The sequence below is a fragment of the Oryx dammah genome, unplaced genomic scaffold (assembly GCF_014754425.2).
Source record: "Oryx dammah isolate SB20612 unplaced genomic scaffold, SCBI_Odam_1.1 HiC_scaffold_18, whole genome shotgun sequence".
NCBI lineage: Eukaryota > Metazoa > Chordata > Mammalia > Artiodactyla > Bovidae > Oryx > Oryx dammah.
The window spans coordinates 98,063,908-98,088,210 of NW_024070202.1; the positions used below are offsets into that span (position 1 = coordinate 98,063,908).

General features: G+C 42.5%; 1 protein-coding gene across 4 annotated transcripts in view; it reads left to right on the top strand.

Moving 5' to 3' along the window:
• LRGUK (leucine rich repeats and guanylate kinase domain containing) overlaps positions 1–24,303 on the top strand; it is a 109,610-nt gene that overhangs the window by 47,894 nt on the left and 37,413 nt on the right. For all 4 annotated transcript variants that reach the window (XM_040260895.1, XM_040260897.1, XM_040260896.1 and 1 more), the window contains 4 exons: positions 9,974–10,070; positions 13,950–14,063; positions 17,785–17,986; positions 18,690–18,785. In XM_040260895.1, coding sequence (XP_040116829.1) covers positions 9,974–10,070; positions 13,950–14,063; positions 17,785–17,986; positions 18,690–18,785 — 509 coding nt within the window. The remainder of the gene's footprint in view (positions 1–9,973; positions 10,071–13,949; positions 14,064–17,784; positions 17,987–18,689; positions 18,786–24,303) is intronic.

A 24,303-nucleotide genomic window follows, 5' to 3' on the forward strand; every position in this document is an offset into this window, starting at 1 on the left:
TTGTGTTTGGGGGCGTGGGGGGTGGGTCTGCCCTCCAGTCACAGCCTCTCCTCATCACTGTCGGAGTGCATGCTGCCAGCATGTCAGCTGCTTTATTTCCGCTCAGGCCTTTCTCTTTGGAGGCATATTTCAGAAGGAAGAAACGAGAAATGACAGCCAAAGAGCTCCTTTCCTTACCCTCAGGTTAGATTCAGTACCCTTTCAGTTTTCTGGGGCAGATATTTCGCTGTGTGATTCCCAAATGACTCAGTTAAAATAGCCAGATATAGCCAAAACACAAGAACCTTCCGAGGAAATCATCAGCTGGACTTAGAGACTTTTTAAAGGTTTCCATGGCTCAGTTTTAGAGTTATCGCTGTGGCCTTTTCAGCTGGTTTCCTCTTTCCTTTTTTACGTATAGCAAAGACCTTACTTTTAGATTAGTGATGTTTCTCAGTGAGCTGAGAATGTGACTGCAAAGATACATAAGACAGCAAGAAAAAGAAATGTAAATTATGTTCTAATGCTGTTACAGACAAGTCCCTTCCCTTAAGCTACACGTGTTCAAACAATGTAAACACTATGTTAAACAGGTTCATTTATTTAGAGGTCTAAAATTATATCCATCATTTTAACAACTCCAGGAAACAAATACTATAGAAGAATTTACTCATTAATCTATTCTAAACACCCTGAAGCAACAAAAAGTAATAAAACTTAATATCAGAATTGAAAAGTACAGAGTGTCTTTATGCTTATACAGCAGTATGGAACCTGCTTCGAAAGATAAGTGGAGCATAATGAATGGATGATCAAATTAGGGCAAAAAAGTTATCTCCTGACTATGGTGCTAATGTGTAAACTTGGAACCTTATAGTGAACCAAAGTAACTTACATGAACCAAGACTTTCCTGCTTAGAAGTCCTTTCACATGTCTGACACCAGTTCTGTTGCAAATGATTCAGAGCCCATCCTTCGTGTTTGTTTGTGGTTTACTCTCTGAGGCATGTAGGGCCAGATGTGTTCTTGGAGATGTCTGTTAAGTCATCATCAAGGTTCTTATCCAGTTGGCCTTGACATTCTCACTGGATAGACCCCACCTCAACCCCACCAATGTTCATTTTCATTAAATCCTGCTTTTCCACTGTTACAAATGTCTGTCCATCATGCTTTTGATGATGCACTTAATGCCTGGTTCCCCTGCTCGACTGTAAGCCCAGTGAGGGTGGGGACCAATGCCAGCTTTGCTCACGACTAAGTTCCCAGTGTTCAGCAGATGGCCAGGCACTTATAACTGCATGAGAAATATTTATTAAATGAATGACTAAGTGATTGTCTGAATGGATGGATGAGTTAATTAATGGTATTACATGCAAAATTCAGTGGAAATTCCTGTGCTAAGAAGCATAGGTGTTTTTTTTTTTCCAACATCCACTGATGGGCACATGGAGAGATGAAGAGATTCATTCATTTGTCCATCCATTCTTTCTATAAAGATTTATTGGGTTCTTCCCATGTTTTGGGCCCTGAAGATGCAATGGGAACAATATTGATGAGGCCCTTGCCTTAATGTCTGTAATGTATTTGGAAATAAACGGAGAGACTCTGAAGGTGGGGAACTCAGACCTTAAATAGTTAGCATCATATGCAATTTGTCTGGAGGCACAGGATGACAAAACAAAATTCCTAAAATTAGCTTCCTGCTCCTCTAATGGTACTTTTGCCACTGCTATTTTTCTCCTCTGGATAGGATTAGTGGCGAGTAGAAAGATACCTGAGTGGAAAGACCTGCAGTCACCCTCCCACCTTCCTCATGGGCTCAAAAGCCTTGTCTGACCATACATTGGCATCTTCATGGAGGCAGAGGTCAGGGCTTGTAAATAGGAGGGTCATTCTAAGAATTTCACCAAGGCATGGATCAAAGAGCATGTCATGCGTGCTTGCTAAGTCGCTTCAGCTGTGTCCAACTCTTTGCAACCCTTTGGGCTGTAGCCCGCCAGGCTCCTCTGTCCATGGGATTCTCCAGGCAAGAATACCAGAATGGGTTGCCATGCCCACCTCCAGGGGATCTTCTCAATCCAGGGATAGAACCCCCATCTCTTATATCTCCTGCACTGGCAGGCGAGTTGTTTTACTACGAGCACCACCTGGGGAGCCCAAAGAGCATATCATTGGACCATAAAGAGTATTAGGAAACCAGTAATTTTATGCAATAAGAAAGTCAGATAGTACTATGATGATATGCGGCAACTTTCTAATTAAAACAAATGATAAAACCAAAGCATATCCTCAGGGGCAAGCCATTGCTCTTGTTTAGATTTTCTTTTATTTTAGTCTTCAGCCAACATAAATTTTATTGATTTTTAATTAAATGGGAAAAAAAGGCTTGAATATAGTCTCATTGTGAAACACATAAACATTAACAAGGGCACTTTCTCTAGCGCTTGCTTGAATCTTTTCTTTCCCTCCTAGTTAGCTCATTTTCTCCTGGCATTTTGTCTTCCTTTTAAAATTGCATTTACCCAAGACCATGACGTTCAATGAAATACTCACATACTGAGTTGCATATCCAGATGTATAAATATTAAAAATGTATCTCAGTGGTATAACAAATATTGGCATGGCTGAGAGATTGTTCTCTTGCCTCAATCTGATTTTACTATTTGTTCTTGGTTTTAGGAATAGGCTGGATGTTCTTTCTTTACCAGTATTAGTTATAAGTGACCTAGAGATGGGGCTTCCCAGGTGGCTCACTGATAAAGAATCTGCCTGCTGATGCAGGAGATGCGGGTTCAGTCCCTGAGTCAGAAAGATCCCTTGGAGAAGGGCATGGCAACCCACTCTGGTATTCATGCCTGGAAAATCCCATAGACAGAGAAGCCTGGTAAGCTACAGTCCATAGAGTCACAAAGAGTCAGATATGGCTGAGCAACTGAGTATGCATCCATGGCCTAGAGGTAGGCCTTGCCTTCTGAGTCTCTCCGTTTATTTCCAGTCTTACTATTACTGCACAGATCAGTAGCTTCCTGGAAGATTGCTGGATAATGAAAGAAACATAAAACAATACCAGCACGCCTGTTCATCTTCCAGATTTAAGGCCTTGAAAGTGATCTGAACAGGCATGAAAGCAAAACTTTATTCTTCTTAGAGAAATCTTTATTTTTATAACCTTTTCCATAATAATATGGTAAGTCAGAGACTCATAGCTATTGAGCTAAATGAGATGATATGAGCTATAGCTCCCCAGTGCCGTCTAATCTAATGCCCCTTTATACAGATGTGACAGACTAGTACAATGGTTTGTTTACTCTTTCAGTCGGTGTTTCTTAAGCACTATCTGTGTGCTTTGTTCCAGCGATAAAACTGTGAAGCAAGCAGACATGGGTCTTGTTCTCCTGGCAGCTTACAACCTATATGAGATTCAGTTAACTAAAGCCATCTAACAAGATAGTTTGATGGGTGCTATGATGAGGGAAGTGAAGAACCTCTGTGACAGAAGAAATCAGGGGTAAATGGGATGTGAGATTTGAGCAGGGAATGCAGTCCAGGCAGAAAGAACAACAGGCGCATTTGATTAACTGAGAGTGTTATACACTGTAGCCTGCCTAAGCGTGAAGCATGGAGGAAGATGGCAGAAGATGGGACCAGAGAAAAAGTCAGGGGTCTGGCCATAAAGGATCTCTAAGCAGAGGAGTGTCAGGGTCACAGCTGCATTTTAGGAAGTGGCCCCTGTGGGCAGTTTGGGAAAGGGTTTGGGGAGGGAAGGCTGGAAACTAGGAGACTGGGGAGGATATAGTGACAGGTGCTGGTGGCACAAACTAGAAAGTGGTATATAGTTACTGGAAAGTGGACTGAGTAGTGAGTTCCTGGAATTTGATCGTCAGACACATATGCTGGAATCTTCTGTGTTCCTGATCTCTTAAATTGTATCCAGTGACTTACTGATACACATTTGCATTGGGCATTGGGACCAATTCGGCATGCCTACCAAGCACCCTCAGAATACCTGGACATTTGTGAACACCCAGTTCCCTTGCTCACAATATGGCATTCTATAAATGTGCTTGAATTTGGATGCACTCACAGCCAAAATGCGCTCTGCCTAAATATTTGCAGTAGCAAGTTCATTATTTCTTGAGGCAATCTGGTCCAGAATTGAGATTCTAAATCTGTACATTTCTGAATCACACTGAAAAAAATTCTACTCCCTCAGCCATCTCCTAGCTCTTCTTAGATATCTTTGCTTCTTCCTCTTATATCTTCCCGGATGTAGTGACATTTCATTATTTGGCCTGGCTTTCCAGATTCCTTTCTGTCCTAATCATCTCCCCCAGCCCACGGACTTGGTTTGTTAGGATCCTAGATGACAGCTGGCCAGTGAATCCACCTTTAAGATGTGTAACTCACCCTTAGACTATGAGCACCAGTGTTGTAGTCTGAGGTTAATTGCTAACTCAGCTCTTTTGTCTGTTAAATAAAACTAACAGGGAGTATGGCTCCCATCACAAACCAGGTTTTAACTAATTTACCATGATTTAACTAGTAAGTTAGTTAGTAAAAATAAACTCATAGAAATGTAAATTACAATTGAAATTATGTTTAGACCGGGGAGAGGAAAGATATTAAAGGTGATGGCCCAAGCAAATTTCTTTATCTGGTATCATGTTTATCTAAGTTTAATGAACATTGCTTTCACTATGAAGTATTTCCTTTTTAAGATATTCATGTTTGGACAGCATGCTACAGAGCAAACATTTCTCTATGTGAAAACTGGATGACAGATTAAAAAAACCGTAGGTCATCTCAGGTCCTTCTTAATAGAAAGTTCCACAGTGGATGCCGGTTCTGTCATCAGCATTCTCCACGTCAGTGAAGCCATCCCTCTATTTACCTGCCCAGAAGCTTCAGATTGCTTCTTTGCTTTGTCTTTCTTTTAGCAATTTTGAGAAAATCCCTGCCACTCAATTCCTTTGTTGGAAAATGCAAATTCAGTACAGTGTGTAAAGGCTGCACTAAGGGTGCACAGTACCCAAAGCGAAGACACTGAGTTCTCTGTCCTGACTGTCAAGGACACCAACCAACGGAGGGTCTCAGGTCCCTGCCAAATGGTGGGAAGAGATGTCGGTGCGAGCAAACAGCACAACAAAGGTCATGGTCTTTGGACCGCCTTCTCTTAGAATGTGTGCACATTTTTGAGTATGCAGTTTAAGTGTGATGTTAAAACCTTTACATTTATACTATTGTTAGTTCTTGGCTATAAGGCAGGGGAACAATAGTATGAATTATAAAAGCTGGTTTGTTTTTTACTTTGAAATGGAGAAAATTTTGAGGTTGTGACTTTACGCTCTTAGTTCACTTCAGTAGCTCAGTCATGTCCGACTCTGCAACCCCATGAACTGCAGCACACCAGGCCTCCCTGTCCATCACCAACTCCCGGAGTTTACCCAAATTCATGTCCATTGAATCAGTGATAGCATCCAACCATCTCATCCTCTGTTGTCTCCTTATCCTCCTGCCCTCAATTTTTCCCAGCATCAGTGTCTTTTCAAATGAGTCAGCTCTTCGCATGATGTGGCTGAAGTATTAGAGTTTCAGCTCCAGCATCAGTCCTTCCAACAAACACCCAGGACTGATCTCCTTTAGGATGGACTGGTTGGACTCGCAGTCCAAGGGACTCTCAAGAGTCTTCTCCAACACCACAGTTCAAAAGCATCAATTTTTCAGCACTCAGCTTTCTTTATAGTCCAACTCTCATATCCATACATGACTACTGGAAAAACCATAGCCTTGACTAGACAGACTTTTGTTGGCAAAGTAATATCTCTGCTTTTGAATATGCTATCTAGGTTGGTCATAACTTTCCTTCCAAGGAGTAAGCGTCTTTTAATTTCATGGCTGCAGTCACCATCTGCAGTGATTTTGGAGCCCAGAAAAATAAAGTCAGCTACTGTATCCACTGTTTCCCCATCTATTTGCCATGAAGTGATGGGACCAGATGCCATGATCTTCGTTTTCTGAATGTTGAGCTTTAAGCCAACTTTTTCACTCTCCTCTTTCACTTTCATCAAGAGGCTCTTTAGTTCTTCACTTTCTGCCATAAGGGTGGTGTCATCTGAATATCTGAGGTTATTGATATTTCTCCCGGCAATCTTGATTCCAGCTTGTGCTTCTTCCAGTCCAGCGTTTCTCATGGTGTACTCTGTATGTAAGTTAAATAAGCAGGGTGACAATATACAGCCTTGACGTACTCCTTTTCCTATTTGGAACCAGTCTGTTGTTCCATGTCCAGTTCTAACTGTTGCTTCCTGACCTGCATACAGGTTTCTCAAGAGGCAGGTCAGGTGGTCTGGTATTCCCATCTCTTTCAGAATTTTCCACAGTTTATTGTGATCCACACAGTTAAAGACTTTGGCATAGTCAATAAAGCAGAAATAGATGTTTTTCTGGAACTGTCTTGCTTTTTCAGTGATCCGTTGGATGTTGGGAATTTGATCTCTGGTTCCTTTGCCTTTTCTAAAACCAGCTTGAACATCAGGAAGTTCACGGTTCACATATTGCTGAAGTCTGGCTTGCAGAATTTTGAGCATTACTTTACTAGCGTGTGAGATGAGTGCAATAGTGCAGTAGTTTGAGCATTCTTTGGCATTTCCTTACTTTGGGATTGAAATGAAAACTGACCTTTTCTAGTCCTGTGGCCACTGCTGAGTTTTCCAAATTTTCTGACATATTGAGTGCAGCACTTTCACAGCACCATCTTTTAGGATTTGAAATAGCTCAACTGGAATTCCATCACCTCCACTAGCTTTGTTCATAGTGATGCTTTCTAAGGCCCACTTGACTTCACATTCCATCATGATTATCTGGGTCATGAAGATCTTTTCTGTACAGTTCTTCTGTGTATTCTTGCCTCTTAGTGTGATCCTAAAAGGACTTGACTTCAGTGTCATCCTGTGGTTGTTACTGAGTCATGTTACTTCAGTGCTGTGTCTCAATTTCATCATCTGTAAAATGAGAACAGTAGTAATGAGGTAATAACAGTGGTAATGGTAATGGCAATAATACCTACCTCATATCCTTTTGTGAGGAGTCAATGAAATAGTATATCATTTGTCTAGCTATTTGCATCTCCTGTTTTAAAGCCATAGGATAATCTAAAAATCAGTTTGCATTCCCAGAACTTAGCACTGGGAAGTCAGCATGTCTGAAATCAAAAGAGTCCTGGGCTAGTTGGGAGTCACAGTTTAGTTCCGGGACCAGTATTGGCCTGCTTTGTGGCCTTGGACAGGTCTTTTTTTTTTTTTTTTTTGATGGTGGGGACATGCCATCTGTCATGTGGGATCTTAGTTACCCAATCAGGGATCAAGCCTGAGCCCCATGCAGTGAAAATTCCCAAGTCTTAACCACTGAACCACCAGGGAAGTCCCTGGGCAAGTCATTTTATAGTCATCTTAAAATGGAGCCTATCACAGCTACTGTCCACTTCACATGTTTGATTAATTCATTCATGTTACAGATATTTAGTAAATGCCTACTATGGGCCAGGCACTGTGAATGCAGTGGCAGATAAGATGAACAAGATAAAGTGCTCCCTATTTACAATAGCTAGGACATGGAAACAGCCTAGGTGTCCTTCAGCAGATGGATAAAGAAGTTGTGGTACATATATACAATGGAATATTACTCAGCCATAAAAAGGAATGCATTTGAGTAGTTCTAGTGAGATGGATGAACCTAGAGCCTGTTAGACAAAGTGAGGTACGTCAGAAAGAGAAAAACAAATATCGTATATTGATGCATGTATGTGGAATCTAGAAAAATGGTAAGGATGAACCTACTTGCAGGGCAGGAATAGAGACGCAGACATGGAAAACAGACCTGTGGATACAGCGAGGGGCGGAGAGGCTGAGATGAACTGAGAGAACAGCGTTGAACACATACATTACCATATATAAAGCAGCTAGCTAGTGGGAATTTGCTCTATGCCACAGAGAGCTCAAACCCAGTGCCCTCTGACTACCTAGAGGGGTGGGATGGGGAGAGGTAGGAGGGAGGCTCAAGAAGGAGGGGCATATGTATACTTATGGGTGGTTCACATTGTGGTATGGCAGAGAATTTTTAAAATTAATTTAAAAAGTTTTTAGGAACGTAACGTGCTCCCTGTGTGATTCATACATCCTCCTGGGGAAAAGAGGAAAAAAAAGAAAAGAGAAGGAGTAACAGTAATTGGGGTGTGGTGAGCTGGGTTGCGTGCATGTGTGTGCTCAGTCGTGTCTGACTCTTTGACACTCATGGACTCTAGCCCGCCAGTCTCCTCTCTGTTCATGGAATTCTCCAGGCAAGAATACTAGAGCGGGTTGCCATTTTCCATTTTCTTCAGGGGATCTTCCCAACCCAGAGATCAAACCTGGGTCTCCTGCATTGTAGGTGGATTCTTTACCATCTGAGCCATCGAGAAAGCTGTGGGGATGCTATTTCAGACAGCGGGCAGAAAAGCCCTCTCTGGTTGAGCTTAGAGTTCCGTACAGTGTTGGAATCATGGATTCTCTTGGGAAATTCATATAGATTGACGAGTGTGGCAGGAATGAGGAACAAGCTGGTCTCCACCCTCCAGCAATGGAGGAGATGGGGTCCTGAACAAGGGGGTGGGGGAGGAGTTGGCGGCAGGCATTGAGACTACAAGAGGATAAAGAAGAGGTGCATAACCCAGCCGCAGAGGGTCCAGAAAGGCCTTTGGAGAGTAACACTTAAACTGAGTCCTGAAGACAAGTGGGCTAACCAGATAGACGAATGGGGTAGGGAGCATTCCAGAAAATAGCCATAGACCAGGGAGAGTATGAAAACATTTGGGTGAAAAGTATATGGGTGATAAATATTGTTTTATTTCTTAAAGTTTGATGATGTGATATCAGAGGTCATGACTCAGAAGGTGGTAAAGAACAGTAAGTGAAAACTTAGTGTTGATAATCCAACACTAAATTTTGGGGGGCTCTAAAATCACTGCAGATGGTGACTGCAGCCATGAAATTAAAAGATGCTTACTCCTTGGAAGGAAAGTTATGACCAACCTAGACAGCATATTCAAAAGCAGAGACATTACTTTGCCAACAAAGGTCCGTCTAGTCAAGGCTATGGTTTTTCCAGGAGTCACGTGTGGATGTGAGAGTTGGACTATAACGAAAGCTGAGTGCTGAAGAATTGATGCTTTTGAACTGTGGTGTTGGAGAAGACTCTTGAGAGTCCCTTGGACTGCGAGGAGATCCAACCAGTCCGTCCTAAAGGAGATCAGTCCTGGGTGTTCATTGGAAGGACTGATGTTGAAGCTGAAACTCCAATACTTTGGCCACCTGATGTGAAGAACTGACTCATCTGAAAAGACCCTGATGCTGGGAAAGATTGAGGGCAGGAGGAGAAGGGGACAACAGAGGATGAGATGGTTGGATGGCATCACAGGCTCAATGGACATGAGTTTGAGTAAACTCCGGGAGCTGGTGATGGACAGGGAGGCCTGGTGTGCTGCAGTCCATGGGGTGGCAAAGAGTCAGATACAACTGAGTGACTGAACTGAACTGAATCCAAAATTTGTATAATCCCTATACAGTATGGCTTCCCTGGTCGCTCAGATTGTAAAGCATCTGCCTGCAATGCGGGAGACCCGGGTTCAGATTCCTGGGTGGGGAAGATCCCCTGGAGAAGGAAATGGCAATCCACTCCTGCACTCTTGCCTGGAAAATCCCATGGGCGGAGGAACCTGATAGGCTACAATCCATGGGGTCACAAAGAGTCGGACACGACTGAGCGACTTCACTCACTTCACTATACAGTATAGCAAGTGGACGTGTCTAACACTGCCAAACATCAGGGTTTTCATGGTTACGTTACTTTATGATTTGTGGATCGATTTTAATTTTTTAAAACATACTTTATGCCAAACCTTTTCCATTTTGAATTTCAAATTAATAGAAAGAGACAGGAGTTATCTACTTTCTGTTTTCAGGGCCTGTCACACAACCAGACCGCCTTACTTTGGAGAAGGAGATCGGGTTGATTATCATTTTATCTCTCAAGAAGTTTTTGATGAAATGCAAAACATGGTAAGAATGCTCTTTATGTGTAATGCACAAGAAATACATGGTCTCTGGCTGAAGTATTAGGAAAGCATGATAAGAAAGAGAACAATTACATGGATGTATTCTCATTGAGTTGTGTTTTTAGTACCTTTGATATATCATCCTTCACACATTGCTCTATGATCTTAGAGAAAATACTGTAAATTTCCAATGAAACCGAATAAAGAGATGTTTTAAGAAAATGGAAGAAAGAGCACCGTGAAGAATTCTTGAGATCTGTGTTTGTCAGGTGGTGCTATTTATGATCAGGTTTTACTCAAGATAAACGACTCCCACAGAACTGATGTTACACAGCTAACTTATGAATTGAGCACTTCCAGGGAGTTGGCGTGTTCTGTCCACAGACCACTCCCTCTGTTTGCTGTCTTTGGTGCTTTCTAATGGTTGTGACTCGACACACCATTACAGCCAGTTGGTCTGCCCTGGACACCTACACAGCCTTAACCTTCCCCTGAAACATCGCTGTGTGAGAAGTCCTCAGTCCCAGAGAGCCGGCAGGCAGGTCACTAACGCAGTTGGAAGCCCTCGACATTAGATCAGAGAAGATTCTTCATTTATTTGAGGTCTGTGGCTTTCCTGGGTGAGGGTCACTATCCTGCTCTGGTCCCTTTCATAGAAGCTCTGGACAGTTTTATTCAATTTAAGGCTTTACCACCCTGAAACCCTGATCATCTAGTCATCGGTAGTAATTCACAACAACCTTGTCTCTGAGTTCATTTCCTTAAAAATAATTTATTTGTTCTTTCTTGGCCCTTCGCATCAAAGGGAATCCTCACAACCCTAGTGTGTTTTATCTGTCAAAGGTATATTGCTAATGTCAATACATTATCCATCCATGACTTCAGTTAAAGAGTATCTCATATCTTCATCACTACTGATAAATCTGTAAGCCTTTTTATTCTCTTTTCAGGCATGGGCCTTAATTTTGTTTATCTTATCATCGCTTCTTTCTATCACTAAATTAATCCTACACCACTTTTTTTTTTTCCTCCCTTGAAGCCTAGTGAAGGACAGGATTAAGGACTAACCTCTGTTTCTGCTTTTGAAAGATTACCATCCAACCAGTGATGCTCTTACTGGCGGAGGCTCCCTCCTCTCTCCCCCCTGCTCCTTCATCTGTCCTTTCTCTGCCCCATCCTCAGATAACAGACCTGGCTTACACCTCAGTGCAGGCAACTGTGGAGCATGTAAGCACAGACTCTGCAGTTGCTCTGAGTTTAATTGTGAATGACCAGCTTTATACATGTACATATTTTCTCTTGCATTCACAGAGAAGCCAAGTAAGAAAGCCCTGTGGTCCCTCGGCCATTTTCTCTCTAATCTTTTCAGAAGAACATCTTGGAAATTCTTTAGGATTTTCTCTCCTAGGGCTATATTTTAGAAGTTCGGTTTAATGTACCGAGGGTATGCTGAGACTTTCTATTTCTAAAAGCCATAATAGAAATCTGAGGATTTATCTTGATTAGTAAGAAGCATTCTCTTAGGACTCTTTGGGTTGAAAGACAACTAGTTCCCCACACTGCTGTTAATTTCTCGTGGTGGAGTCTGGGGCATTTTTTCTTGATTTAGTTCCACTGCTCTCAGTGCCCCGCGGCCTCCCCTGATGTTTCAGACCTTACCTTGTCTGTAATCAAGTAAGTCCAGCAGTCCCTAGTCTAAGGAATCACCATATGTCTGTGCTGTATTTAGTCTTCTAGTTTTACTCTCACTATGAAAGTTCTTGTGTACGGGAAAAGCACTCACTTTTACTGCCTGGGCTAACATGCATGACTTCACTGTGATATCATCATCTTTAACTTGAATTTTGTAGTTAAGATCTTTTCTTTAAAGGGAGCTTGAGGCTGTTTCGTGAAGAGAGACAAACCTAGAGAGGAGAAACTCACAACACCTTGCCAGCTGCACCAGTCACACCCACACACTCAGCCTCTGCACCCAGAACCCCTCTATGGAACACTCCCCAGCCAGCCTGTCCCCTTCCAAGTCACAGTCCCCCTTAACAGACAGCCCTGGCACACCCCACCCCTGCACACCTGCTGTGGACAGTCACACTTCCCCACTCTGATGGGTACACGTGGACGAGGACACACTTCAATATACATTCCACACCCACCCCTGAAAAACAGATCATCTCTCCATGTGCCCACAGACACGTGAACCCTTCTTAAGGCCATACACACGTCACTCACCTGCAGAGCCTCTTCTTCCCTGGTGGAAATAAGACCACAGGTCTGGAGGGGTCTGAGATAAGATTATTGCTATGTATGAAGAAATCCACAGGCCAGAAGCCATGCCAGGAGTATACCTCTCCAGGAGCTGGAGGACCACTCATCTCAACTCTTAACAAATCAATTGAACAAGGCTTGTTTTATGTACACAAGTACAATGCAAGATTTCTCCCAACCCTACCTTCTTCCAAAAAATGTTTTTTGCATCCACTTGTGTGCCCTGGTACACACAAGTAAGCAAACTCATAGTAAACATCTGGAAAGTGTTTCAAATATACCCTTAAAAAACAGGGTGAGTCACAGTAAACAAGAAAAAATAAGCCATGCCTCCAAGAGATTCAGGTATCTGTGTATATAGATGTAGCTATAGATATTAAAAGGAAAGGAGTCGTCGTGTTTGTTGCAAAGAACACAGAATGACACTGAATGGGTAAAGTATTAAGGATATTTATTGTTGAGTCTTTAACTTTTAGAATATATAACATAAATTTCACTTGATTATGGAAGGGTATGGATTTTTCTCCTTGCCCACACCAGACACATGCCCCAGAGACCCATCCCACATGAGGGACACCCTATGTTTCATGGCCTTCCAACACCACCCCCCGACAGGTAGCCCTCCCCCGAACCCCACGGATCTCCAGAACCTCCAGGCCAGGAGGCACGGGGTAGCATCAGAGACCCCCAGACTGCTACTGTTTGTCACGATGGTGCTGGCTGTTGCTGGGCTTTGGTGGATGGGGCTCAGCCTTAGGAGTTTTCACTTCATTATTTATTTCAAAATCATGTATCAGAAGAGTCCTAGCTGCCAAGGATGTTCGCATTTTTCTTCCTTCTGTTGTCATCAGCCTCCACCTTGTGGTTTAGTAAATATCATATCATCAAAGGAAAAGTCAAGACAATTTTGAGAGATGTTTCTAGTTCTTTTCTTTCTTTCTTTCTTTCTTTTTTACACATGACTACAGTTTCAGAATGAGCTTCCAGAATATAACAAGAAGGCAGTATTTACACCTCTAATGTCTAGAGGGCACACAACAATGCTACTGAATACATTTGGGGCAGTTCCAGTAAAAAGCTGTGTTTGTGAGGAAAAGCAAGAGGGGTCTGTTTTTTACAGCTTATCTCAGAATGCAAAGGTTTGAGGATGTGGCTGTGATTCACAGCCTTCAGGCTTATCGGGGAGCGCAAGGCCTTTGGGAATGAAAGGTTTTGGGGGGAGAGCTGGTGAGCTAGGAGAGCCAAAATGGCTGAGGCACAAAGTGAACTATTAGTTTTGCTTTCTCCTTAATGAAGGTTTATAGCACACATTTGGCAGGAAGTGGGTCAGTGGGCAAAATGATCTGTTTACCATAAGCTTCATTGCCTCACTCTGCTCTAACATTTGGTCAGCAGATTATCTCCAAAGCCTTTTTTTTTTTTGCCAGCCAGGAATTCTGAATGAATGTCTCCATCACAGTTTGATATTAAGTTTCTTAAACCCATTGTCATCCTTATATAATCGCTAATATTTTTAAGTTTTATGGAGTCATATAGAAAGAAGACATCAAGTCATTTAATTTATATTAAATTCCATGATGGCAGCTGTTATTGGAAAGTCTTTTTACTTCTTCCCTCACAGGGGAAATTCATTCTAACCTATAATTATGGTAATCACAAGTACGGATTAAGCAGGGACACCATAGAAGGTATCGCAAGAGATGGTTTAGCAAGCTGTGTTCATATGGAAATAGAAGTAAGTACTTTCCATTCAATCAATTTCTTTTCAGTGTGTAAAACTGTGTGTATATTTGGGACTGGGGAGGAGGCTATGGTGTGCAGGAAGCACACTTCTAGGCCTGAAAGGAATGCATACAAAAGGTGAGATTTGGGGGACATCCCTGGGGGTACAGTGTTTGAGACTCCATGCTCCCACTGCAGGAGGCTCGGATCCGATCCCTGCTCAGGGAGCTAAAATTCTGCATGCCACATAGCGTGGCCAAAAAGCTAAAAAGTAATAATAATGTAAAATTTTAAATTTTTAATTAGCTTCACTTCACTTCACTTCAGTCGCTCAGTCGTGTCTGACTCTTTGCGACCCCATGAATCGCAGCATGCCAGGCCTCCCTGTCCATCACCAACTCCCAGAGGTTAACCAAACTCATGTCCATCGAGTCAGTGATGCCATCCAGCCATCTCATCTTCTGTCGTCCCTTCTCCTGCCCTCAATCTTTCCCAGCATCAGGCTCTTTTCAAATGAGTCAGCTCTTCACATCAGGTGGCCAAAGTATTGGAGCTGCAGCTTCAAAATCATTCCTACCAATGAACACCCAGAACTGATCTCCTTTAGGATGGACTGGTTGGAGCTCCTTGCAGTCCAAGGGACTCTCAAGAGTCTTCTCCAACACCACAGTTCAAAAGCATCAATTCTTCGGTGCTCAGCTTTCTTCACAGTCCAACTCTCACATCCACACATGACTACTGGAAAAACCATAGCCTTGACTAGGTGGACTTTGATGGACAAAGTAATGTCTCTGCTTTTTAATATGCTGTCTAGGTTGGTCATAACTTTCCTTCCAAGGTGTAAGCGTCTTTTAATTTCATGGCTGCAGTCACCATCTGCAGTGATTTTGGAGCCCAGAAAAATAAAGTCTGACACTGTTTCCACTGTTTCCCCATCTATTTGCCATGAAGTGATGGGACCAGATGCCATGATCTTCGTTTTCTGAATGTTGTGCTTTAAGCCAACTTTTTCACTCTCCTCTTTCACTTTCATCAAGAGTCTCTTTAGTTCTTCTTCACTTTTTGCCATAAGGGTGGTGTCATCTGCATATCTGAGGTTATTTATATTTCTCCTGGAAATCTTGATTCAAGCTTGTGCTTCCTTCAGCCCAGCATTTCTCATGATGTACTCTGCATAGAAGTTAAATAAGCAGGGTGACAATATACAGCCTTGATGTACTCCTTTTCCTATTTGGAACCAGTCTGTTGTTCCATGTCCAGTTCTAACTGTTGCTTCCTGACCTGCATACAGGTTTCTCAAGAGGCAGGTCAGGTGGTCTGGGATTCCCATCTCTTTCAGAATTTTCCAGTTTATTGTGATCCACACAGTTAAAGACTTTGGCATAGTCAATAAAGCAGAAATAGATATTTTTTCTGGAACTCTCTTGCTTTTTCAATGATCCAGCAGATATATGCATTTGTTTTAAAAAATTATGTAGTTTTATTAAATATTTGAGATCTTCAAATACAGTTGATTTTTTTTTCAGTTACCTTCTCTGAACAGTGTAACATTTTTTTAGTCAGAAAGAAAAAAAAGTGATTAAAGGATCCCATTACACCAAACACACAGAAAACAAAATCTAGTGTCAGATTTTCTGTTACTATTGATTACGTCTCCCTTAAATTTTTTTCCTGTCTGACTTTGAAGAGCAGGAGACTGTGATTCCTTTTTTGGTCTTTTGTGTTGGTCTAGTCCCCACAAGGGCTTCCCTGCTGGCTCAGACAATAAAGGAATCCACCTGCAATGCAGGAGACCTGGGTTTAATCCCTGGGTCTGGAAGATCCCCTGGAGGAGGGAATGACAACCTGGTCCCATATTCCTGGAGAAGCCCTTGGACAGAGGAGCCTGGTGGGCTACCATCCAGGAGATAAGTGTTGCCTCCCTTCAGTGAGAGTGGTCAAGTTTCCTCCAGCTCATTAATTTTCCTAACTTTAAAGCCCTGCAGTTCTTATCTTCCTGCAATTGATTGGTTGCTCATCCTTAAGGTTTACTTTGTTTCTATGCTAATTAGCCAGAGCAACAACAACAACTAAGACCTTTCCCAGAAAATGTCTTCCTTGAACAAGGCAGACACAAAAAGCATACATCTTTGAGTGCAGACACTCCCCAGCTCCAGTGTCCACCTTTTTCCAGTTCAGTGGTTCTGAGTTCTGGCTCCTGTTTTACTTTTTTCCTTCCTGAGAGCTTCCTCCTACTCATTTCCAGGAGGTTGAGTCTATAAACCAGGCTTTATTCCTGGTTCTTCCCAGCTAAATCTGGGACTCTCCTTGTCATTGACCCTTTTAGACATTGTTTTTTTTTTTTTAAAGAGTCTCTATTTGTTCCCCTTGAATTTTTAAAAACAAAGATTTTGAACACCAAGTTAAACTACTGATGATTGGATTGAGATGGAAGGAACTTCAGAGTCCAGTTGAAAGAACTTCCATTTCACAGAGGAGTTGGCACAGAGTCACAGTAGCCGGCAAGCTGCAGTCCTGACCCAGGCCCCTGGTTCCTCAGCACTGCTACCTACCCTGCTTTGTGTGGGCTCCTGGTTATCAGGGTATCAGGAGCCTGGCCTTCCCATGCTCTGGGGACAGGCTGTGAGATGTAATAGGAACCAGCCAACTACCAGGCTGCTGGTTTAGGAACAGGAAGGGACCAAATTGATGACAAACGGGAAACAGAGGACACTTTCTCTCTGGTAAGATCCCTGTCTCCTGCAGCTGCGAGGATGCCTTTTGAAAAGTAGAATTGAAATTGCTTTTCAGTTATCAGTTCAGTTCAGTTGCTCAGTCGTGTCTGACTCTTTGTGACCCGATGAATCGCAGCGCGCCAGGCCTCCCTGTCCATCACCAACTCCCGGAGCTCACTCAGACTCACGTCCATCGAGTCCGTGATGCCACCCAGCCATCTCATTCTCGGTGGTCCCCTTCTCCTCCTGCCCCCAACCCCTCCCAGCATCAGAGTCTTTTCCAATGAGTCAACTCTTCGCATGAGGTGGCCAAAGTACTAGAGTTTCAGCTTTAGCATCATTCCTTCCAAAGAACACCCAGGGCTGATCTCCTTCAGAATGGACTGGTTGGATCTCCTTGCAGTCCAAGGGACTCTCAAGAGTCTTCTCCAACACCACAGTTCAAATGCATCAATTCTTTGGCGCTCAGCCTTCTTCACAGTCCAACTGTCACATCCATACATGACCACAGGAAAAACCATAGCCTTGACTAGACGGACCTTTGTTGGCAAAGTAATGTCTCTGCTTTTGAATATATTATCTAGGTTGGTCATAACTTTTCTTCCAAGGAGTAAGCGTCTTTTAATTTCATGGCTGCAATCACCATCTGCAGTGATTTTAGAGCCCCCCAAAATAAAGTCTGACACTGTTTCCACTGTTTCCCCATAAATATGCAGTATTCTGTGAGCCATACCTATTTGTCTCTAGCAATTTTCTTTTTTAACTGTCATGTTCCTTAGAACAGTTAAAAGACAACCAGGTAGGATGAATTCTTATTTTTCTAATGATAACGTAATATTTGATACACAAAGAGAAGTAATCCAATCCTGAGGCATTTGTAGGAAAATAATAGCTAATTATACAGAGTAAACAAATTCTTCAGTACAACACTACTAATTAAACCTATGTTGTCACATATTTCCTAAATGATTTCTAAATTGTGTCTCTTTCTAATTTATTATCTTTTCTTTAAATACATAGGGTGTAAGAAGTTTAAAACATTCCTATTTTGAGCCTCGATATATCCTGGTAGTACCCATGGACAAGCAAAAATATGAGGGCTACTTGAGGAGAAAAGGATTATTCAGTCGTGTAGAGATTGAATTTGCTGTCTCCAGAGTGGACCTTTATATTAAAATTAATCAGAAATATCCAGGATACTTTGATGCAGTAATCAATGCAGGTCAGTAACTTTCAGCAAAGTTTTATTTTTGAAGTATAAGATCACTGGGGAAAAACCTGCTCCAAAGTATGTTCTTATTGTTGACTGAAGGCAGTTTCTTACAGTTGTAGGACTGAGGTTCCTGATTGCTGGCTGGCTGTCTGCCAAGGGTGACCCTCAGTTTTTAGAGACTGCTCTCAGGTCCTCTGCATGTGGCCCCCTCCACTTTCAGGACAGCAACAGACCATTAAGTTCCTCCTCATGCTTCGAGTGTCCTATACATCTCCAAACAGAAAACCTCCTTTTATGAGGAATCATATGATTAGATTAGGCCCACCTGGGTAATCTCCTTTTTGATTAGCCCAAACTCATAAATAACCCTAATTATTTATTAGGATAATAAATTATTTATTGGGATATTTATTATTAGGATAGTAAATTATTTATTAGGATCTTGATAAATAACCCTAATTATGTTTGCGAAAGTCCCTTATGCCATGTAACCTAACATAACCACCGGAGTCATAGGTCATCAGATCCACAGATGCTGGCCCACACTCAAGGTATGTGTGTATAATTAAGCAAGGGTGAAGTGTCACCGGGTCTTAGAATTCTGCCTACCACGATATTCATGCAGTTAGATCTAGCTAAAAAATTATTGCCACAGATTGGCTCTGTTTTGATATACGTCTGTTGCTAAAGTAAATTCTCTCCTCTGCTGTAGATGATCTGGATGTTGCCTACCAAAAGCTGAGTAAGCTCATTAGAGAATACCTTGGATTTTCTGAGGTAACTGCCATGAGTTTGGCTCTAACCACAGGTACGGTCCTATCCCTTTTGTGCCAGAACTTATTTTGCGTTGAAATGAAAACAAATCTATGGGTTGTTATTTGAGGACTCATCAACCAGGCTAATGCTAGTTCTTTTTTTTTTTTTTTTAAGAAACAAATTTATTTGTATATTTGGCTGTGCCAGATCTTACTTGTGGCACGTGGGATCTTTAGTTGTGGCATGCAAACTCTTGGTTGTCACCCATGGGATCTGGTTCGCCGACCAGTGATCAAGCCTGGGCCCCCTGCATTGGGAGCACTGAGTCTTAGACACTGGACCACCAGGGAAGTCCTCTAAAGCTGGTTCTTACTCTTTAATCCCTGTCCTTCCTCTGGTGTTACTGTCCCCACAAACAAATTGTGTGAAACAGCCCCTCTGGACGTGTCCCTCTGTTTGTCAAGGTGACCATAATGGGTCTCAGAGGACTGTCCTTTACGGACGTGCTGGGCAGTACCTTGCAGACTGGTACTAGTTAGATGTGGGTCAGTCCCATGGCTCAGAGCTCAGCCTTCTGGAAGCTTGGCTCCTTAGGGGCTGGAGTGCTGTTCTGCCTGACAGCATTGTTCAATCCAAGAGATTCTTTCCCTCTTTGTTTGCGCTGCTCTAGTCCTCAAAATGCAGCCCTTCAGAGTATAGTGGAAGAGGATGTGGGAGTGGGCCTGGTCTAGCTGCCCCCTGGGACAGGCTGCTTAGCTGTTCTGAACTTCAGTTTGCCCTCTTGTTAGATGGAGTTAATCCTCCCCACCTGCCTCATGAATCATGCGCAGCAAATAAAATGGGATATGTGAGTGCCTCTCCTTGGAATCTAGGAATTCTAAAGCCCTATCTTAGAATTTCAGTACATGAGTATTTTGAGATATCTTTAACAGTTTTCCCCCAAGTCCACCTCGCACCCATTAGGATGGCTACCATAAAAAAAAAAAAAAAGAAAGTGTGCTGGCAAGGATGTGGAGAAATTAGAAATGTAAAATGGTGGAGCTGCTACGGAAAACAGTATGGTGGTTCCTCGAAAAATTAAAATTAGAAACACCATCTGATCCGATGATTGCACTGCAGGGTATATACCCAAAAGAACTGAAAGCAGGGTCTTGCACAGATGTCTGTGCATGTTCACAGCAGCATTATTCCCAATAGCCAAAAAGTGGAGGTGACCCAAGCATTCATTGGTGGATGAATGCATAAAAACATACGGTTTGTATATACAACAGAATATGATTCAGCCTAAAAAGGAAGGAAATTCTGACACTTGCTACAGCATGGATAAACCTTGAGGACCTTCTGTTAAGTTAAATAAGCCAGCCACAAAAACACATATACCGTATGATTCCAATTATATGAGGTAACTAGACTAGACAAATCATAGAGACAGAAAGAAGGAGGGTGGTTGCCAGGGGCTAGAAGAGAGAGAGGAATGGAGTGTTGTTTAACGGTGTCAGAGTTTCAGTTTCGCAAGATGGAAAGAGTTCTGGGGATCGACTGGAGATGGTGTGAGTGTGCTTGATGCTATTGGACCATTCATTTTAAAAATGGTGAAGATGGCAAATTTTAGGTTACATGTATTTTACTATCATCATCATCATCAAAGAATGCCCTCATGAAAGAAGTTCTTTGATGGACTGACCTGCATTCATGCTTATGAATGCTCAGGCAGTCTGTTGTGTGGTTTGGCCTTTGTGACCCTGCCCAGTAGGATCTTGCTGGCTGGGTTGCGTCCTGGCCAGCCAGCAGCAGGTCAGGTCACGGGTTTTGCCAAAGTTCAAACTAACTGTGTTGTTTTGCAACTGTACACGCTTTCTCGAGGGGAGGTGCCCTTGGAATCCTGGAATGAGATTGGTGTGAAAATGGTGGTGTGTCTCATAGGAGACGAGTGATAGAAAATACCAGAAGAAAGTGCACGCTGAGAAAATGGGCACCCCTGGAGGAGGGAAGGTTTCACTCACTCAGTCTGTGGAGGGGCACATCCAATGAGGGGTGGGCAGTGTCCACCCTGCCTGGCTGCCGCCTCTGCATCAGGCTCTGTTCTTTAGAAAGCTTCGCCTATCCAGTTGTACAGTGTTATCTCATGAGGCTTCCATGGAAGCTCCATGTACATTTCTCTTGAGGAAATATGGCTCCCTTTGTTTTAAATCTTTGCTAGCCAGCCCAGCAACCTCTGATGTTTAATTTGGTCCCCTGCATGGATCTGTCCCTATGGGGCTGTCCCCTAGGTGAGAGCACCCTGCCCCATCCCTGCACCAGGCCCATCTCCCATTGTAAATTAATAAGTTGGTGTTTCTGGCTTTTAAATCAGCCCCTTGTGGATTGGGAGAACCATGAGTCAGTCCCCTGAGCCTGAGCAGTTCCGAGCAACTGAGACACAGCAGCACCGAGGGCGCCTCTAAACTGTGACTGCCGAGCAGGACTTAGCAGCCCGGGTGATGGGATGTGGCCCCCCTTGCCAACCCCCCCCCAACACAGCTCATCTTCTCTGCAGCCATCAGGAACACTGACTGTTGATTGCAGCGTGCCATTTGGCAAATTAATAGACCAGATAATGTGTGCATAAGGAAATAGACTTCTGTTTTAAACGGTTTTATGAAACTTCATTTATTTGGACTAATTAGGTTAGACCTGTCTGATTTAATGAAAAGTATGACTTATGGAATTTGTAAAAGTGTTCTCACTCTCAGTTACATTTAATACCTGAAATCAGGCCGTCCAGTTATTGACTAATAGAGTCCCAGCTTTTAATAGTAGATGGGAGGGTTTGTACTCACTATATCAAATCATTGGCTTTGATAGAACCCAGTTTTTCTGACAGGCTTACTATTTGGAAACTGATATATTTTCATTAGAAGCCAAACACTCTATTGATTTATGCAGTTCATCTGTGGAAGAAGGTACTTTTTTCAGCTGATGGTTTAAGGATAAATTTGCACCTAAAGTGATTTTGTGGAGGCCAGATATTATTCAAGTATTTAAAAATTCTAATTAACATAGTCCTCATTAAGAAGCTTATATATTGTCTCTAGTGGCTCGAGAGTAGAGCCAGCGGCCCCTCTGAGTCTCCAGGTGGTGAGGTACGCGCCAGGGAGTGTGGAACAGATGGTAACAGGTTCCCGGCGGGAGAGCAAGGCCTAGCCATAATCACCTTAAGGTGACCCTTGTGACTCCCTGAGAAAGGTCCAGAGCCCCAGAAGGGTCACTGCCACAGGCTCGGCTGGCTCACAATTCTCGGCCTCCCTTCTGAGCTGGGTCACTCTGAGTTGAAGTTCTGTGGTTTAGGTATGTCTATATAAAGACTTTCATTACTTTCATGCATGTAAATGGGATCCTGAAAAGCAAAACTCCATAATTTTAGTGTGGTGGAATCACTTTCATGTATAATTGAGCTGTCAAAGGTAAGAAATTGAAATTAAAAATATTTAAGATTCTATGATGCCAGTTTTGCCTTAGCAATTAAAAAATTGGACTGGAAAGAGGAAACTTCAGTTTTGCATTCAAACTTTCACCAATAATCATTAATTTGATTAGAACTCCCATTTCTAAGAAGCAAAATGCAAAAAAACTATATATAATATTCTGGAACACGTTAAAATATGTTCTTCCGGAGCTGAGGTTTTCCATAGCAGGCCTGAACTGTCCATCTATACAGTCAGCTTTACTGCAGACAAAAATCTGATGGCCAATGGCATTTTCATAGAAGCAGTGATCCTATGTCAATGCAAACAGAAAACGATTGCCAAACATTTGGATTGCTAATACATAGCTTTATCTTTAGGAATTTCATGTTACTGATTTGTACTTGAGCATGCAGTTTTCAGTTCTACAGTTAATGATGAGAGTGGGATGAAGTGAAGAAAGTAAGTCTACTGTTTATCAGTTCCGAGTGTAGCAGCCCATCAGCCTGGACCCACAAGTGCAAACCTTCACTGGAGGAGAGACTAATTAAATTTTCATTTAATACATGTAAATATAAAATAATAACTTTGGGCACAGAGTAATTGTAAACCCTCAAGTTTTTTAGTTGTTTCGTCTCTCCATCATGTCCAACTCTTCGTGACCCCATAGATTGCAGCACACCAGCCTTCCCTGTCCTTTGCTATTCCTGGAGTTTGCTCAAACGCATGTCCATTGAGTCGATGATGCCATCCTATATCAATTAAGGTACAGAATTGCCTTCCTCCCCCCAAAACAATGCAGGTAATATTCATTTCTAAACCAAGATGGTTAAAAAAAAAATCCTGAGTAAACCATATAATGTCTATAAAATAAAGGAAAACTCACTGTATTCACAACCCAGTATATGTGATGTCTTTTCTCTCCATTTGTCTCTTTACAAGTGATTTCTGGAATTGTCAGTACTTCCAGTAAAGCTTTTAAAAAGCTGATCCAACCACCACCCTGAGTTCTCACTACAGAGGTCATAAAACAACATTTTATTTGAAAATCATTATTCAGAATTCTGACTAATGAGAGAGAAAAATGATGGTGATGATGAGTCTAGCAAGGGGAAAACTGAGCAATTTACTAGTCCATAAAGTGGCGCCTTTATCTCTAATGAGGGGCCTGGTATCATTTGCCAAGTTATATGAATGGTTAAATTGTGAAAGTGGGGCAGAAAAATCCTTGTGTATCTGATTATTGGAAACCAGGGGGGCTCAAAGAACTTTCAGCATTGGATTTCACCATTCTTAGAATTTTCTATGTTTTAAAATACTTTTTTATTGTGGTTTTAAAAAACAACATGAAATTTGCCATTTTAACCATTTTAAGTGTATGCCTTAAAGGTATTATTTATATTCACAATGTTGCAAACCATAACTACTACCTATTTTAAGTATTTTTCATCACCCCAAACAGAAAGTTTATACCTGTTCAACAATAACCAACACCCCACCCCTAGGCCCTGGCAACCTCTAATCTACTTACTGTCTCTATGAACCTGCCTATTCTAGATGGTTTTTTTTTTTTACTGTTCTTATATTTTATTTTAACCGTGTTTCTTGACTAAGTTCATATTTTAATTTATAACCATTATAAACTAGGATGTTAAGAACAATGAACAGGGCAGCCCCTCAGAAAACCCATCATGTGGCAAAATTTTCCTTGTTCCCCCTCTCCTTCCTGTCCCCAGTTACCTCTCACTTGACTGGGTGCACGGGGTGCACACCAGACCAGGAGGTTCAGAGAGAACCAGGAGTGGCCAAATGCCTCCTGCGTTGTGGGAGGAGAGGGGCTGGTGGCCAGGAGCCCAGCTGGCTCCTGGAGGTGGACCACTCTGGGCCCCCCTCAGAGGTCTGATTTGGTTTGGCCTCTGAGTAGCCAGTCTCCCTCAAGGTCAGCTGAGGCTGGTTTCTTGAAGGCTGTTCCAGACTGGTGTGCCGCCTCTGACCACTAACCTTTCAGAGCCGTGTCCTAAGGGCTGGGTTACAGTGATTCATGGGCCACCAGAATACACCAGGGGTTCTATCTTGAACAAGTGCCTGCTGAGGTGATTGTGTCCAGGAGACCAGACTCACGTGTGC